General features: G+C 40.3%; 1 protein-coding gene across 10 annotated transcripts in view; it reads left to right on the forward strand.

The window, feature by feature from the left end:
- MCTP2 (multiple C2 and transmembrane domain containing 2) overlaps nt 1-14,496 on the forward strand; it is a 257,535-nt gene that overhangs the window by 172,840 nt on the left and 70,199 nt on the right. For 9 of the 10 annotated variants that reach the window (XR_005018816.1, XM_036843935.1, XM_036843934.1 and 6 more), the window contains 2 exons: nt 1,085-1,159; nt 3,457-3,576. Coding sequence is in view for 9 of the 10 variants with exons in the window: in XM_036843935.1 (XP_036699830.1) it covers nt 1,085-1,159; nt 3,457-3,576 (195 nt within the window). In the remaining variant the exon portion in view is untranslated. Of the gene's footprint in view, nt 1-1,084; nt 1,160-3,456; nt 3,577-5,599; nt 5,706-14,496 lie in introns of those variants that run through there. The other variant, XM_036843939.1, reaches the window with a different exon arrangement.

Raw genomic sequence — 14,496 nt, forward strand, 5'->3', positions numbered from 1 at the left:
TACGATGTGCCAGGCTCTGATGTTATTTCATTTCATCCCCACAGTAAGCCTGGTCCCTAGCTATCATGAATGCCATCTTATGATGAGCAAATGGAATTAAACAGGGGAGCTGATTTGCTGATAAATGAGTGAGTCGGGATCCAGATCCAGATCTTTCTGACTCCTCAATTATCCCGATGCTACATTGCTGATTGTTTACTATCTTTAAGAGATTATTCATAAAATCAATGGCAGGGAAGTTTTATATTTTATTCCTGGAAATGTTAGAACTCTGGGCACAGCCTCCAGTATGGGGTCTGTTGTTACTTCCTCTTTTTCCACATGTCTTAACCTTTCCCTTCAAGGAGATCATATGTGTGTGTTGCACACCGATCACACTTCATCTCCTCTTTTCTTCTGGCAAACACTTGTATATAGACTATGCACACAGGTAAAACTTGAGTTTTAGGGGGAAAAACAGCCTTAAATGAAAAACTGTTAAGTAATGTTCTAGTTGTCCATCTGATGTCGAGGAGAAGGACTTGAATTTTGTTCTTTGAGGTTTTCCTCAGTTTAGTGATTTGGATAAACCATGAAATCTCTCTGACCCTCAGTTTATTCCCTAAAAGCTGGGCTAAAATGACTCATTTACTTATTTTTCTGGATCATTGAGAGGAAATGAGATTCTCTATGGAAAAGATGTTTTTATAAGCCGGAAACTGATTTTCACACGCAAGGTATTACTGGCAAAGAGTAGTTCAAAACTTTGATGTGAAAGGAAGTTTTACTTTTTTTAGAGACTTTGGTTTGAGGACTTCATGAGCCCAATCTCTGCAGTGGTTTAAAATATCTCTTTGATTTGCAACGTGGAAACAACACTCTGGAATCTCCAGTCTGACCTACCCGAGTGATGTTCATGAAATGAGACTCCGGAGACCCATGCAGAGCTCCGGGTACCCACCATGTCTCTGCCCACCCCCCAACCCCCTAACCCCGCGCCCTTAGGGTCAGAAGGTATTGGTTTCCAGAGCTTCTCAGTCATTAGAAAAAGAAGAGAGTCAAGTCCATCTCAATGCTGCCCCTTTTAACACTGCTGTCTTTCTAGATCAAAGCAAGTATTCGGACCTTTACTCCCAGAGAAAAGCGCTTTGCTGAAGATAGCCGCAAGCTGTCCAAAAAGGTAGGTCAGTGCAGTAAACTGGCTTGTTGGTACAGTCAGCACCCAGCACCCGGAGTACTTACTCGTCATGACTTGGTTGCATCTCGCCCTCCTTCTCTGTTTTCCTCTCTCCCTCCTCCCTCTCCCCGCTTGTCTCCCCATCTCTCCACTCCTTCCTCCATCTCCCCTTCTCTCCCTAGACAAGGACTTCAGCTGGGCTCAGTAAGAAGGGAAAGACTCAGAACATATCTATTGGATGCTGCAGAGGGTGTCAGCTCTCCACTCATTCCCTGAACCATTTTGTAAACAAAAGTTCTGAGCGTCAAGCCATAAACCTTCTCTTGAATTTACTTGCCCCTCGTACCCTCCTTGAATCACAGCCACTTTACTCTCCATCTTTCAACATTTCAGGGAGGCATTCTGCCAGTGGAGTCCATCGTGGAATTAACCCAGTTGATCTTTCGAGATGTGCAGCCTCAGATTCACCGATAGCTGCTCCTACCACTTTTTTTTGCCTAAATTTGGATTGTGTTGGCATTTTACCTCCTATTGAGTTAACTCTCACTCCCTCTGCCTGTTGCCCTTAATTCCTCTCTCATCAGTTCAACAAAAAGTGAAGATCAGGGCCAAGTAGAGGAAGTTTCACATTTTTTTTTTTTTTAACATGACCTTTACAGTTCTTTTCAGAGCCCCTCCCTGTCCTATTCAGACACAGTTCAGGATTTCACTCTGTACTTACGGCCCCTCTTCAGTTGTGTAGCAAAGAACAAAGTGTCCCCTTTTTAAAGTGTTTATTACTTCCACCACTTCCTGTGGGGTGAGCAGCTGTGGATTACATAAAGCAAGTTAAATATAAAGGCATCTTATCATCCTTTGGTTTCCCATGAACTTCTGGACACGCTCGGGAAAGGCCTTAACCCTCTTCTGAAGGGAGCATCCAAATGTTTTGTTTTGGTCTGCCGTAACATTGAGTGTAATATTTATTTTGTGTAATCTGAGTAAATGGCTTTATTATTGTTGTTATTATTGCCTTTTGCTCTGTTTACTTGAAAGTTAAAACCTGAGTTGAGGTAGGTGGCATAGCTGCTTTGCAAACAAATTGAAATGAATCTACCTACACCTGGGAGAAAAGACATTTCCTTTGCCAAACAGGACCTCCGCGTTGGGTGGCTTTGGGCTCTGAGAGCACCGGGGGGTTTTGGGGCTGAGACCCTGGGTTATGTTAGGTTTCTCCCCAAGTTCCTCTCACCACTAAGTGTCCCCAGATTTTTATAAAGTTGAAACTTGTGCTCATGACACAAATACTTAAAATCACTTAGTATGTGCCAGGCTCTCTTCTAAGCCCTTTAATTCTCTCCACAACCTACAAGGTTAGCACTCCTATCAACCCCATTGAGTAAGAGAGAGGTTAAGAAACTGGCCCAAGGTCACACAGCAAAGAGGTAAGAGAGCTGGATTTCCTTTCCAGAACTTTACTTTCCTATAGAATAGACCTTTTCTTTTGGACTAGATGAGCTAGATTACATGTACATTTCTACTGTAAAATCTACCCATTTCCTTCCAAACTAAACAACATAGACCCTCATTCCATTCTGTCTGTCTCTGTCAAACACACACACACATATCACATGCTTGACTGCTGTGTTTTTTTTTTTTTTTTTTAGCTGCGTTGGGTCTTTGTTGCTGTGTGCGGGCTTTCTCTAGTCGAGGCGAGCGGGGGCTACTCTTTGTTGCGGTGGGCGGGCTTCTTACTGGTGGCTCGTCGCGGAGCACGGGCTCTAGGTGCACGGGCTTCAGTAGTTGCAGCACGCGGGCTCAGTAGTTGTGGCGCGTGGGCTCTAGGACGCTCAGGCTTTAGTAGTTGTGGCGCGTGGGCTCAGTAATTGTGGCTCGCAGACTCTAGAGCACAGGCTCAGTAGTTGTGGTGCACCGACTTAGTTGCTCCACGGCATGTGGGATCTTCCCAGACCAGGGATCGAACCCATGTTCCCTGCATTGGCAGGAGGATTCTTAACCACTGCGCCATCAGGGAAGTCCCCTGACTGCTGTATTTTTTACCAGCTCAGTTTCGTGCTGAACATTATTGAAACAGCCTATTCTCCTTCAAAGGAGCTATAAAACGCATTGGATTTTCTTTTCCTCCCAGGATGATCGTAGTTTAAAAATGAACTTTAGAAAAAGCATTAGGACTCTTCATTTTTGCTGTTTTATTCATTGGCAGTTATACAGAATATAATTTAAATGACCAAGCTGTCTGATCTAAAGAGGATATTTGGAGTGTTTAAACCTAGTTCCCTGTTTTCCATTTTTTTAATCAGATCTTATCAAGAGATGTAGACCGAGTGAAAAGACTCAGCATGACAGTCTGGAATACAATACAGTTCCTTAAAAGCTGCTTCCAATGGGAATCCACATTGAGAAGTACAGTAGCATTCGTGGTAAGCTTCCTTTTTTATGTTCAGCTTATTTGCTTCTGAGTCCCAAGTCCGAATGCAGATGGGTTTTATTTTACTTACGTGAAGCAGAATGAGGTACACTCAACATAGCTGAAGTTTACACTGGGAAGGAAACTTTAAAGAAAAGGATAGCCATTCATCTTTCTAAAATATATTATGACATAGGAGATTATATAGGAGGTGTCTTTCCAAGGCCATACTTGTCAGATTTACCCTTGGAAATCCCTTAAATTACCCAAATCATACTTATATACTATCTCTTGATAAGGTAAAGAGAGCCAGTGTTCTATGCATTTTTAAATGTTTCTGTGGTGCTTATGATAAACCATTTGTATAGTTCCCACAATGTGTTTGTCTCCTTCTGTACCCGTGAGGGCCAGTGTTTTCTGAAAAACGGCATTTGAAAAATCACATGACTAAATGAAGACTAAATTGCTCTAATTTATGTTTTAAGTAAATCATTGGCAAACTTTGGTATAAAAAACATGTATTCAGATCAAACCTCTTGAGACGTAACCGATTACTACACATTACACATTGACCCAACACCACAAAGGAGAACCACTGTCTGTGAAATACATTCTTATAATAATAGTTGGCCTTTCCTTATGAGCATAATAAAATCACGGAATCTCAGAACTGCATGAGATCTTAAAACCACCTAGGTCAACCACTGAGAGTCCAAGGATCTTGTAAGGACTTGAAAGTGAGCATAATGTCCTCACTTTACATCTGTGGGCATCCTCCCTCATCTGTAAAGGCACTTGTCATTGATCAGATTGGTAGCGTCAGGCATGGGAGGAGAAACCAATTTGCTTGACTGCTAATCTTGTGCCTTCTGTATTATGCCATTAACTTCTGCACTGTGCAAAGATCACAGTAGGACCTCATACGACGTGTGAATGGTTGAGTCATGATCACGGCTCTTTTGTCTCCTGTTTTCTATCATCCATGCTCTCTCTCTTACCCACCAGGCTCATCCACATTAAAAAAAAAAAAAAAAATCAGTCCCAGAGGTCAGTGGGTTCGAGGTCACTCCCACCTTTATTATGCAAGCTGTATACTGGCTCCATAAGAGGCTTCTTCTTAGCCATTTTAGCACATTGTTTTATCTTTAGTTAATGTTAGTTTTTCATTGGTTCAGGAGGTAGAAGGCCTGTGATGGCTGCAGCCTTGGCCTTTAATATACTTTTTCTTTGTTTTAAAGTTGCTAGAACAATTGGGCTTGATAACAGCATTAAAAAGGATTTTATTAATCCCTATCTGCCTTTGACTTGGCATTGACTCATCCACTTCCCTTTCTCACATTCTCCTCAGCTGGGGGCTTCGTGTGTTGGGTTCCTCTTCAGCCTCCCTGCCTCTGTTTCCCACCTGAATCCTCTCTACAAACTTTCCAGGGAATGTTCTGTGTGATTCTGGGCGAAAGAGGCGAGTCAACATGATTGGTGGCTTCTTCCAGTCAGCACCCCGGCCAGTCCCTTGGAGGAAGAGGGATTTCCTCTTGCTTGAGCTTAGTTTCTGGCACTGAGATTTTTAGAAAAACAGAGATCTGTTGCACTGGATTATGTAGGGGGATGACAGAAATGATTAATGGGCTGTCAGCCTGATCTGAAGAAAGATTACAACAAATGAATAGAAATAAGTTGTTTCATAGAGGGGGCTTCTAAACGAGAAGGGAGCCTTGGCATTGGGGCCACTTCTGCGTGGCCTGGGACCTGAGTGGACCCTCCTTGCCGACACCACACCGCACAGCCCTCTGCCAGGCTGGCTGCCAGAGGCAGGCCAGCACATCCTCCTTTAAAGTCCCTAAGGCCCAAGGAACGAAAGATAGAGGAGTGCTCTTCTTGCTGGTTTGCCATAATGTGATTTTGCAAGGGTACCTGAGTTTATGAGATGGTGGGAGGCCCCACTGCAGGTGTGGATGGGGGACATTTTCCATTGGACATCATTGGAAAATGCAGAGTCAATTACGAGTGATATGTGCATCCGTTCTCTCTCTCTCTAGGTTGTCCTGAAGGTACTGAAATAAAGACAGCTTCACTCAGATACACTTAGTTTTCTGTTTTCATTTGAAACTCTACTTTTGAATGTTTATCTCACATTTACTTTGACCAGCCATGGTGGATCTCAGAGATACTGCAGATGTAGAGACGTAGGTACCTCCCCTCCCTAAGCTGATGATGTGTAATTTCATTAGAGAATGTTTTTGTTGCTACCATCATGATGGTCACTCCAAAACTATTTCTGCTCTTAAAGCGAGAACATATAAAGAAAGTACATTATTAGGATAAAATAAAAAATGCATTGTAGCCTCCCTTATTTTCTTTAGTAAGATCATGGGTAGCCAAGCCTTCATATTTTTCAGAAAACATTTTGCTTTCATGGCTCTTGCTTACAGACTTAACGCTAGCTGCTTGTGGAGTGCTGATGGGTGATTCCAGGCCTGTGGGCTGCCACTGGCTGTGTCCCTGACTCTGTAGGACTCTGTTCAGGGTTGTCTTTCTGCACAATGTTGGATCCTCGGGTGACCTGGGCCAGAGAGGGAGGAATGGGGAGACTGTGATGCTGAAGCCTGGCTTCGCTCCCTCACTCCACTACTGAGAACACCGTGTTTGTCTTTGGTGGTACAGTACACACTGATGTTCTCCTATGATCTGCTGAGGACAGAATGCTGCTCCTGGTCTTTATTCATCCATGTGGTACTTTGTTCATGCTTCGTCCACTTGCCTTGGCATTACAGGGGCAGAGCAATTTCGTGCTGGTCTGAAGCAAGGTCCTAAGCCAAGAATTTATTGAACAATAGGACTGCATGTGAAGGCCTTTCTCTATTAGAAATTAGGATAAGTGCTCATTGAGGGTTCACTGCACAGGTGTGAAAAGAACCGTCTTGGCTAAACCCATCTCCATTGGGGCTTTTCCTTTACCTAGAGGTACAGCACCACAAGCTAAGGGCAGAAACATAGGAATTTTTCACTTCTGTTTTGTCAGGTAACATGAAATTGCCTTACTAACATCATGTTCATGTTTCTATTTTCAGTTGATACAAAGCAGGAATGTTATAAGATCATGTTTAGTATATTATGGTTGTTAATCTTAAGACTTTATGAAAGCAAGCCATACATTTTCTAAGGGATCCTGTGGATGGATGTATGAATATATCGTATCTTGTTGAAAGCAGGAGTTAAAGGAAAGCAACCTGTTAAGATCTAGGTCCTGTGGTGTCCAGTCAGAAGTGGATGAACAAACATGAGAAAATTTATCTTGTTAGACTGTCTAAGCATTAACCTCCCCCACTAGGGGATTAATCCCCTCTCCACTTAACGTGGGTGGTTGGTCTCCCAATACTAAGAGAAGAAAGTTATCTTCAATTTCCTGACACCTGCCACGTGACTGTTGCTGTATACTGTTTAATTCATTGTTATTGTAAGAAATTAAAAGTGGACTATCTTTCTTTAATTTTTATTGAAGTATAGTTGATTTACAATGTTGTATTAGTTTCAGGTGTACAACAAAGTGATTCAGTTATACATATATATATATATGTCTATTCTTTTTCAGATTCTTTTCTATTATAGGTTATTACAAGGTATTGAATATAGTTCCCTGTGCTATACAGTAGGTCACTGAATGTGGACTTTTTTAAGAGTAGTCAGATTCCAAATCATACTTCTATAGGCTTAATTTTTTGTTAGGATAATTACGGGAAACCTTGCTCATTACCTCTTTTTTTTTTTAACATCTTTACTGGAGTATAATTGCTTTACATGGTGTGTTAGTTTCTGCTGTATAACAAAGTGAATCAGCTATACATATACATATATCCCCATATCTCCTCCCTCTTGCATCTCCCTCCCACCCTCCCTATCCCACCCCTCTAGGTGGTCACAAAGCACGGAGCTGATTTCCCTGTGCTATGTGGCTGCTTCCCACTAGCTATCTGTTTTACATTTGGTGGTGTATATATGTCCATGCCACTCTCTCACTTCATCCCAGCTTACCCTTCCCCCTCCCCGTGTCATTACCTCTTTTGAGTCTTTCTCCTTCCTCCAAGTTTTCTAGATTTTTTTTTTAATGTGTTTTCTGAGCTTTACTTGCTTTAAGCTAAAGATAATTATTTTTCACTCAAAAGTTCACATTCTCAGCTTTTCCAATTGAAAGGTAAATTAATATAAGATGTCAGCTTATGGACAGAGGCCTATAACTAAAACATCATGCCTAGAAGAAGCACATCTGTATATTTCCCTATGAATGGATTTGTAAATATACATGGTATTTTGTATACATGCCCATGGTCATTCCCAGTCACAGGCTTTGAACTCTGGGGATAATTAATGGCTTGTGTTGTTTCAGTGATTACTATGTGTCAGGTACTGTCCTAAAGCATGTTATAAGTGTTAATTCATTTAGTTCTCATAACAACCTGCTGATGTAGATGCCAGTATCAGTATTTCCTTCTTTTTACAGATAAGAAAAATAAGCCCATAGAAGTTAAATAAAGGTTAAATAAAGTGTCAGAGCTCATATGCTTTTAAGAGACAGAGCTGAGATTTAAACCCAGACCATCAGGATTTAGAGTCCATGGATGTAAACACTGGGCTACACTGCCTGTCATTGATGCCCAGGATGCAGTGATCACGATCCTTGTATTTAGATCGATATAATGGCTCTAGGGACAACCATATGAGTCATTTCAGATATGTATAATATCTAGATGTTATAAATGGAAGCTAAGCCTATTCCAAGATGCTTTGGGAGAAAGAAATCCTTATCATACGGGTAAGAATAATTCTCAGACATAGTCATTATATTCACAAGAGATGGAGTAAAATTAAAGAAGTGAAAGGTAGAAATGTCTCTGGCATCTTTGGGGAACAGCCCAGACCGTGGGAATCACATGCTTATGACCTCCGTGGAATTCAGCTTGATGGTCTGGAAAATCTCAGTGCTTGGTTCTAGGCTAAGCCCCAAATTGAGGTCTGAGTTATCTTTTCTCGCTTTTGGAGGAAGCTCTTAGATGATGTAGAAGGGCTTTCAAGGGGAGAGTGAAGAGTGAAAACAACTGAAGGAAGGAGCCATGGAAGGAATCTGTAGTTTTCAGATCTTCTTCAAGAATTCCAAGTTGTTCAGAATAAGGGCTAGTAGTAGAGATGAGTAACTATCTACATTAGTAAATTACTATAAAATATCTTAAAACAGTGACTTTCAGAGAAACTGGCTCATATTTCTACTGTGGGAAGGGTGCTGTATTGTACAATATATTCCCATGTCTAGTGCAAATACATTATTTGATGATAGTTAAGAGGAATTGAGTTTGTTTTCAAAAGATAATTTTGCATTGTGGTATTTGTATTGTAGAAACAATCATCTGTATGAGTTTTTTTGATTTGTTTCTCTCTTGGGTAATTGTACTTTATATACAAGCCCCAAATGTCGTCTATAAAAAGACCTAAGGTTATATTATGGCATAAGTGCATTAATTTTTTCATATGACAGAAAACATTTACTTGACAGTTGGCATCATCAGAAAATTATTTGAAATAGCAAAGGTCTCCCAATGCTGTAAAAAAGGATTGCATTTATGTAGTTTGGTTTTCCACCACTCTTTCAGGCCCTCGCGTCTTGCGTTGAGGGAGAGGAGTCTATGGGGGCATTGATGGATTCCTTATTTATTAAAATTTTACTTGGACCTTTGATGTTAAAAAGCAATCTAAGTCTACCATATATCAATGGGTATTTTCATAAAGCTATGCTTTTAACATCTGTGACTTTTTTTCCTGCATTTTTTGACTGTAAGAAAATGAAGAATTAATTCTTCAGAGTTGACAGGGCCTGCAATATGATACATAATTTAAAGCATCAATCAACTGTCCCGCTCCTCAATAAGGTTAAAATACAATTCTCCACTTTCTTAGTGATAGCCCCTATTTACCATATATAGAATTCTTAGCTTTTAGAGATCCTAGAATTTTGAGAAGTGTGAAATGATTTCACATTGAACTTAAAAACAATAGCAACTGTAACAGAACGAACCCTTCCATCACACACATGTGTGCGTACACACACTCACACACAAAACACTGAGAAGCAGAGGGCGTTTGGGAAGCAAAAAGTTTCGCTGCTGAAAGTTTTCTGAGAACGATTTGATAAAAATTTCATGAGACCTTGCGGAGTGTCCCTGTTTATAATCCCTTCTGTGGCCCACAGGACATTCAGATTGAACTTACTTTGGTACAAATGACAATTACACTGGACGTTTTGTTTTCAGATTGGACGATGAAAATAGTGCTGGTCAGTTGTCTTTTTGATGCTTTAGATATTTATGTGTTAACTAGGTCTAAAAGATTTTTCTTTTTTTTAAAAAAAATTCTATCACCAGTTTATTCACAACTAGATGCACTGCATTTGATTCAACTTTTGGTGGCTGTTTCCACACCCACCAGAAGTCACAGTCGGATGTGCACAGCAGGCATCAATGCCTGTTTGGTGGGTGTTTGTGCAGTTGCTGCTCAAAGATTAACAGTAAAACTGAAAAAAAATCCAGAGTTACAATCACCATTTTGTCTGGAGAAAATTTTTTAGGCATCTTAAATGTTACGTATATATACTTACATGCAAAAATGTATAAATATATTACATTAAATGCTTAAAATATTTGCCAGTTTATTATTTGTTTTATTTAACATTTGTATGATGATTTCCCAAATCTTTCTTTTTGCAGAGGACTACCTAACATACTTTTAAAAATACCTTAAAGTTCTTTTTCAGTATTTTTTTCCATAAGAACAATCCATTATTGCACATTGTGATTATAATTTTTTACAACATAATTGCACCTTCTATTGACAACTTCTCAGGCATTAACTAATTATGCCATTTAATAAAATTACAGTAATTGCATTAAAAGATTATCTATTGAAAATTTAAAAGGACACTCTTAGCTATTTTAGTATATTTCATGTTCATATTTTCAACTTTATAATTGAATTGCATTTCCAGGCAGAATCCTAGCTATACTGAATGAAATCAGCTGGTATTTTGGAGCATCCCAATTTTGAATAGTAAGCATTAGGTCTTCATTTTTTAAAATCCCAGAATAGCATATGTTGTCAGTCTTCACACGGCCCTGCTGGTTAATAAGTGAATGGTTCTGATAGGTCCTGGCCCTGTATGGGAACTCTCTGTCTCTACCTGCTGCCTTTCCTAAGCTTTCTATTGGGATGTACTTGCAAGTACACATTTTTCTGCCTTCTGTGAATTTTCTGGTTAGGAGCCATTGTCCTTTACAGATCCCAGAGAACGCAGTCTAGTTCACTCTGCTGTCCAGAGATACCCTACTGTTAATTTGAACTTGATCCTGAATTTAGGAACTTAAATCTTAGATGAAGAAAAGACTTCAGTGATCATGTCCCTCCTTGACCAAACCAGTGCTTCACTGCCTCCTTCAAGCTTGCCCCTCTTCCTCCCTCCCTCCTTCCCTCCCTTTCCACAATCATTGTTTGTCCAGTGTCTCATACACTGCTAGATATTGAGATACAGAGATGAAATGATCATAGTAAGTCATCCGACCATCTGTCTTCCTCCCCTCTTTTCTTCTCTTCCCCCCCTTCATCTCTCCCTCTCTCTCCCTTCTCACCCCATCCGCCAGCCTCCCAGCCTCTCCCCAGTATCCCTCTCCACCTCCTTTGCTGCACCCTTTCTTTCTCTCCCCCAGCTTCCCTCCTCTGTCCTCCTCTTATATTTGAAACCAAAGCAGTAAACTTTTAATGAATAAAGCACACCGTAAGAAAAATTAAGTTTGCCCTTTGGAGAGCAAATTAAATAATAAGCATGGAACTATTTTAAACATATGAAGTGAGGTACAAATGTGAGTAGGAATTATTAGCTGATATAACTATTGGGAGGTTAGGGTGTTGCTCTCCTAACTCAGAGAAAAGCTTCGCTGAAGTGGGTACAGGTACACACACAAACACACACACACAGAGTTGCTGTTTCTTTGCAAAGGATGTGGAGGACCTGTTCGAGAATGGGGTAGAAATGCAAACAATTGTATTCTGTGTCAAGCAATTAATGTATAAGAGTCAACTATCTCTAGAGCTGATTAATGTGCATGGAACCACCAAATTCCAAATTATGTGATTCTACCTTTAAGGCTGTGATAGTACTTTTCATGTTTGACCTAATAAATTAAGTTCTTTATATCAAAATAGGAGGGATTTTATTTTAATATTTCAGGTTAACGTCATATGCTAAAAAAATCATTCAGTGTAACGTAGCCATATGATTGAAGGATTATGTTAAGACATTGTGAGCTACAGATTGAATGACAGAGACCCAGTCTTTTATCTGTGTGTACGTCCTTACCGCTTATGATGGTGCTGAGTACATTGCAGGCATCTAATCAATGCTTCTTAGAAGAATACTGGAACTCATGCAGACCATCTATTACCAGATACTGTTTGTTTGTATTCCGACTACTCCTCTGACCATAGCAATCTGTGACCCCACCAGAGGGTAAAATTCAAAGACAACTGAACGACTTCATAATCTTTTCTGGTGTGCACTTTCCCAACTTTTCCTCGACCCTGCCCATGGTGGGGGGGTGATGGTGCTAATTTGCAGCAAAATGTCCAAAAGACAGTCAGCAGTAGGAGAACTTGGAGGAGGGGAGTTGGCAAATCTCTAACCCGGATCAACAGCCCCTGAATCTGGAGGGATTTTATTTTTGATTCTTACAGAGCTGAGTGCTTTTTTTCCCCCCTCCATCTGTTGCTATATATGACACCTGGATGTGCAAACATTTTGTCTGATGCAAAAATGGAAAAGAAGATTTAGAAATCAAAGAGAGAGGGTTGGAAGGGAGGAATAGAGTGCTGGTGTGTCTGAAAACAGTCAGAACCAATTTCCTGCTTCAGTTTTGATCTGTTGAAGAGCCACGCTCAGCACTTACATTTCGGGCTAATTTGATATTGCCTTTTTGGTGGTCCGAGCTTTGTCATTTGTTTGGAAGCTGTCATCTTTCTTAGTCTCTCTGGCTGATCTTTGGGGCTCCCCATCAGGTGGCGCGTGCTCTCCGTTGTCTGACTGGGCTTGGCAAGCCGCTGGCCCTTTTATTGCTATGTGATGCGGACATGCTAGCCGGGCGGCCTGTAATTAGACCCACCACAGATGACAGTTACAAGAGAGCCTGGTAATCATTCTAGCTGCCTGATCTGATGTTTATGGAGAGAAACCTTCTTTGTGGTCTGGTTAGGGTTTACTATACTGTATCTTACTTTTGCCATTTGATTTATAATTCAGGAAGTTGTGTTTTGCTACCTCTCCGCCGAGCTTGGAGTTGTGTCATTGGCTTTCGAAATAACAGCACTAATTTGGAGGGGGTAGTTTTCATTGGACTGATACTGTAGCTCCCAATTTTATTAAAAAAGATAGGAAGACAGTTAAATCAAACAGCCAATTCATTATGTCATCATTTAAACGATGTTCCTGGTACAGTGTTTACAGACTGTTTTAGTCTCCCTGGGATTTTTCTTATAACCCAAATCCGTGTTTTTTGGCCCTTTAAAATGACTTTTCTATATCTGGCCTCACTTTAAAATTTTTTTTGTTTACACTCGTTGCCAGGGATACTTCACTTTGTCAGGGAAAAATAAAAAGAAAGAAATATACTTATTAGCTCAATTGGTGTTGAGACCTCCATGGCTACGATTTTAAGTCTGGAAAAGCATGGAGCTATAGAATGTTAAGTCAGAGGGTTATGTTCATTCATGGGGGAAGAAACTGAAGGCTTCGGGAAAGTGATTTTTCTCCTGGCCTGTTAGAACAGAAGATTTTCAGTCCTTATACCATTTTTACAGTGTGTGGCTTTCGTGGTCATAAATTTTGCAATTATGGTTTTAGTTCGTGAGTATGAGCTGTATCTAAACAGTGTCCACAGATTGTGTTATTAAAAATTTTTTTTGAAAACATACTTTTCTGCAAGTCTTACATTTGGAAAATATTTTATAAGTCTGGAGAGCTGCTACTCAGAGGGGTAATATGCCCTGGAGGAACAAATATCTGTAGTATCTGTTACTTCATGTGGGCTTTTCTTCCAGCAGATGAATCTTCCTCATTAAGACTTGAGGGGTAGTGCTGCTGGCCCCTGAAGGTGATGACGTGAGGATGATGATGATAATCTGTTTGCATGTTCTGGGTGTTTAAGCTTTGACTTCTGCTGTTCAACTTGTTCTTCCTTTATTGGGCTACAGTAACACTTGTAGTGAAATATTGTCTCACATTTGTCTTTTGTTTAAAGAGCAACAGAATACTAAGTATGAATTTGCCGATAGCAACATTTCTTCTGCTCTGGTATAAGCCAGGTACATGCAATTATAAACTTTATTGTCAATTATCCCATAGCAAAAGTGGCTTTCCTTGGAAACCGTTGAAGTCCTCACATTTTTGGTAAGGAAATTTCTGTAGGCTAATTTGTGCTCCAGATTCTACTTTGCAAAATAGGAAAATGTGATGTGTGTTTAGCTGTTAAAAAATTAGCCACCTGTGGCCTCAGTCGCCTATACCTCTTTCAATACATTTTATTTTGCATTTCATGATTTTTAGACTTTTAGTAATGTACCCATTCCAAGAGAAAAATAATTGATTTCCAGGAAATCCTGTGCATGTGCATACACACACGCACGAACATATACAAGGGGGAGGGGGGCAGAGGAGGAGGAAGAGGAGAGAAAGGAAAAGGGAAAAGAGAAGGGAGAGCAAATAGCCTTTCCATTGCTGGAGTTTACTTAAAGACAGTCCTGCAGGTGGCGATAGAATCTCATAAATGATAAAAATCCCAAAGTAAATTTCTGTGCACTGTTTCTTGGGGATTTTCATTTCAGTAATTTATTTTTAATTTGATACAAT

This window comes from Balaenoptera musculus, chromosome 2, assembly GCF_009873245.2.
Source record: "Balaenoptera musculus isolate JJ_BM4_2016_0621 chromosome 2, mBalMus1.pri.v3, whole genome shotgun sequence".
Lineage (NCBI taxonomy): Eukaryota > Metazoa > Chordata > Mammalia > Artiodactyla > Balaenopteridae > Balaenoptera > Balaenoptera musculus.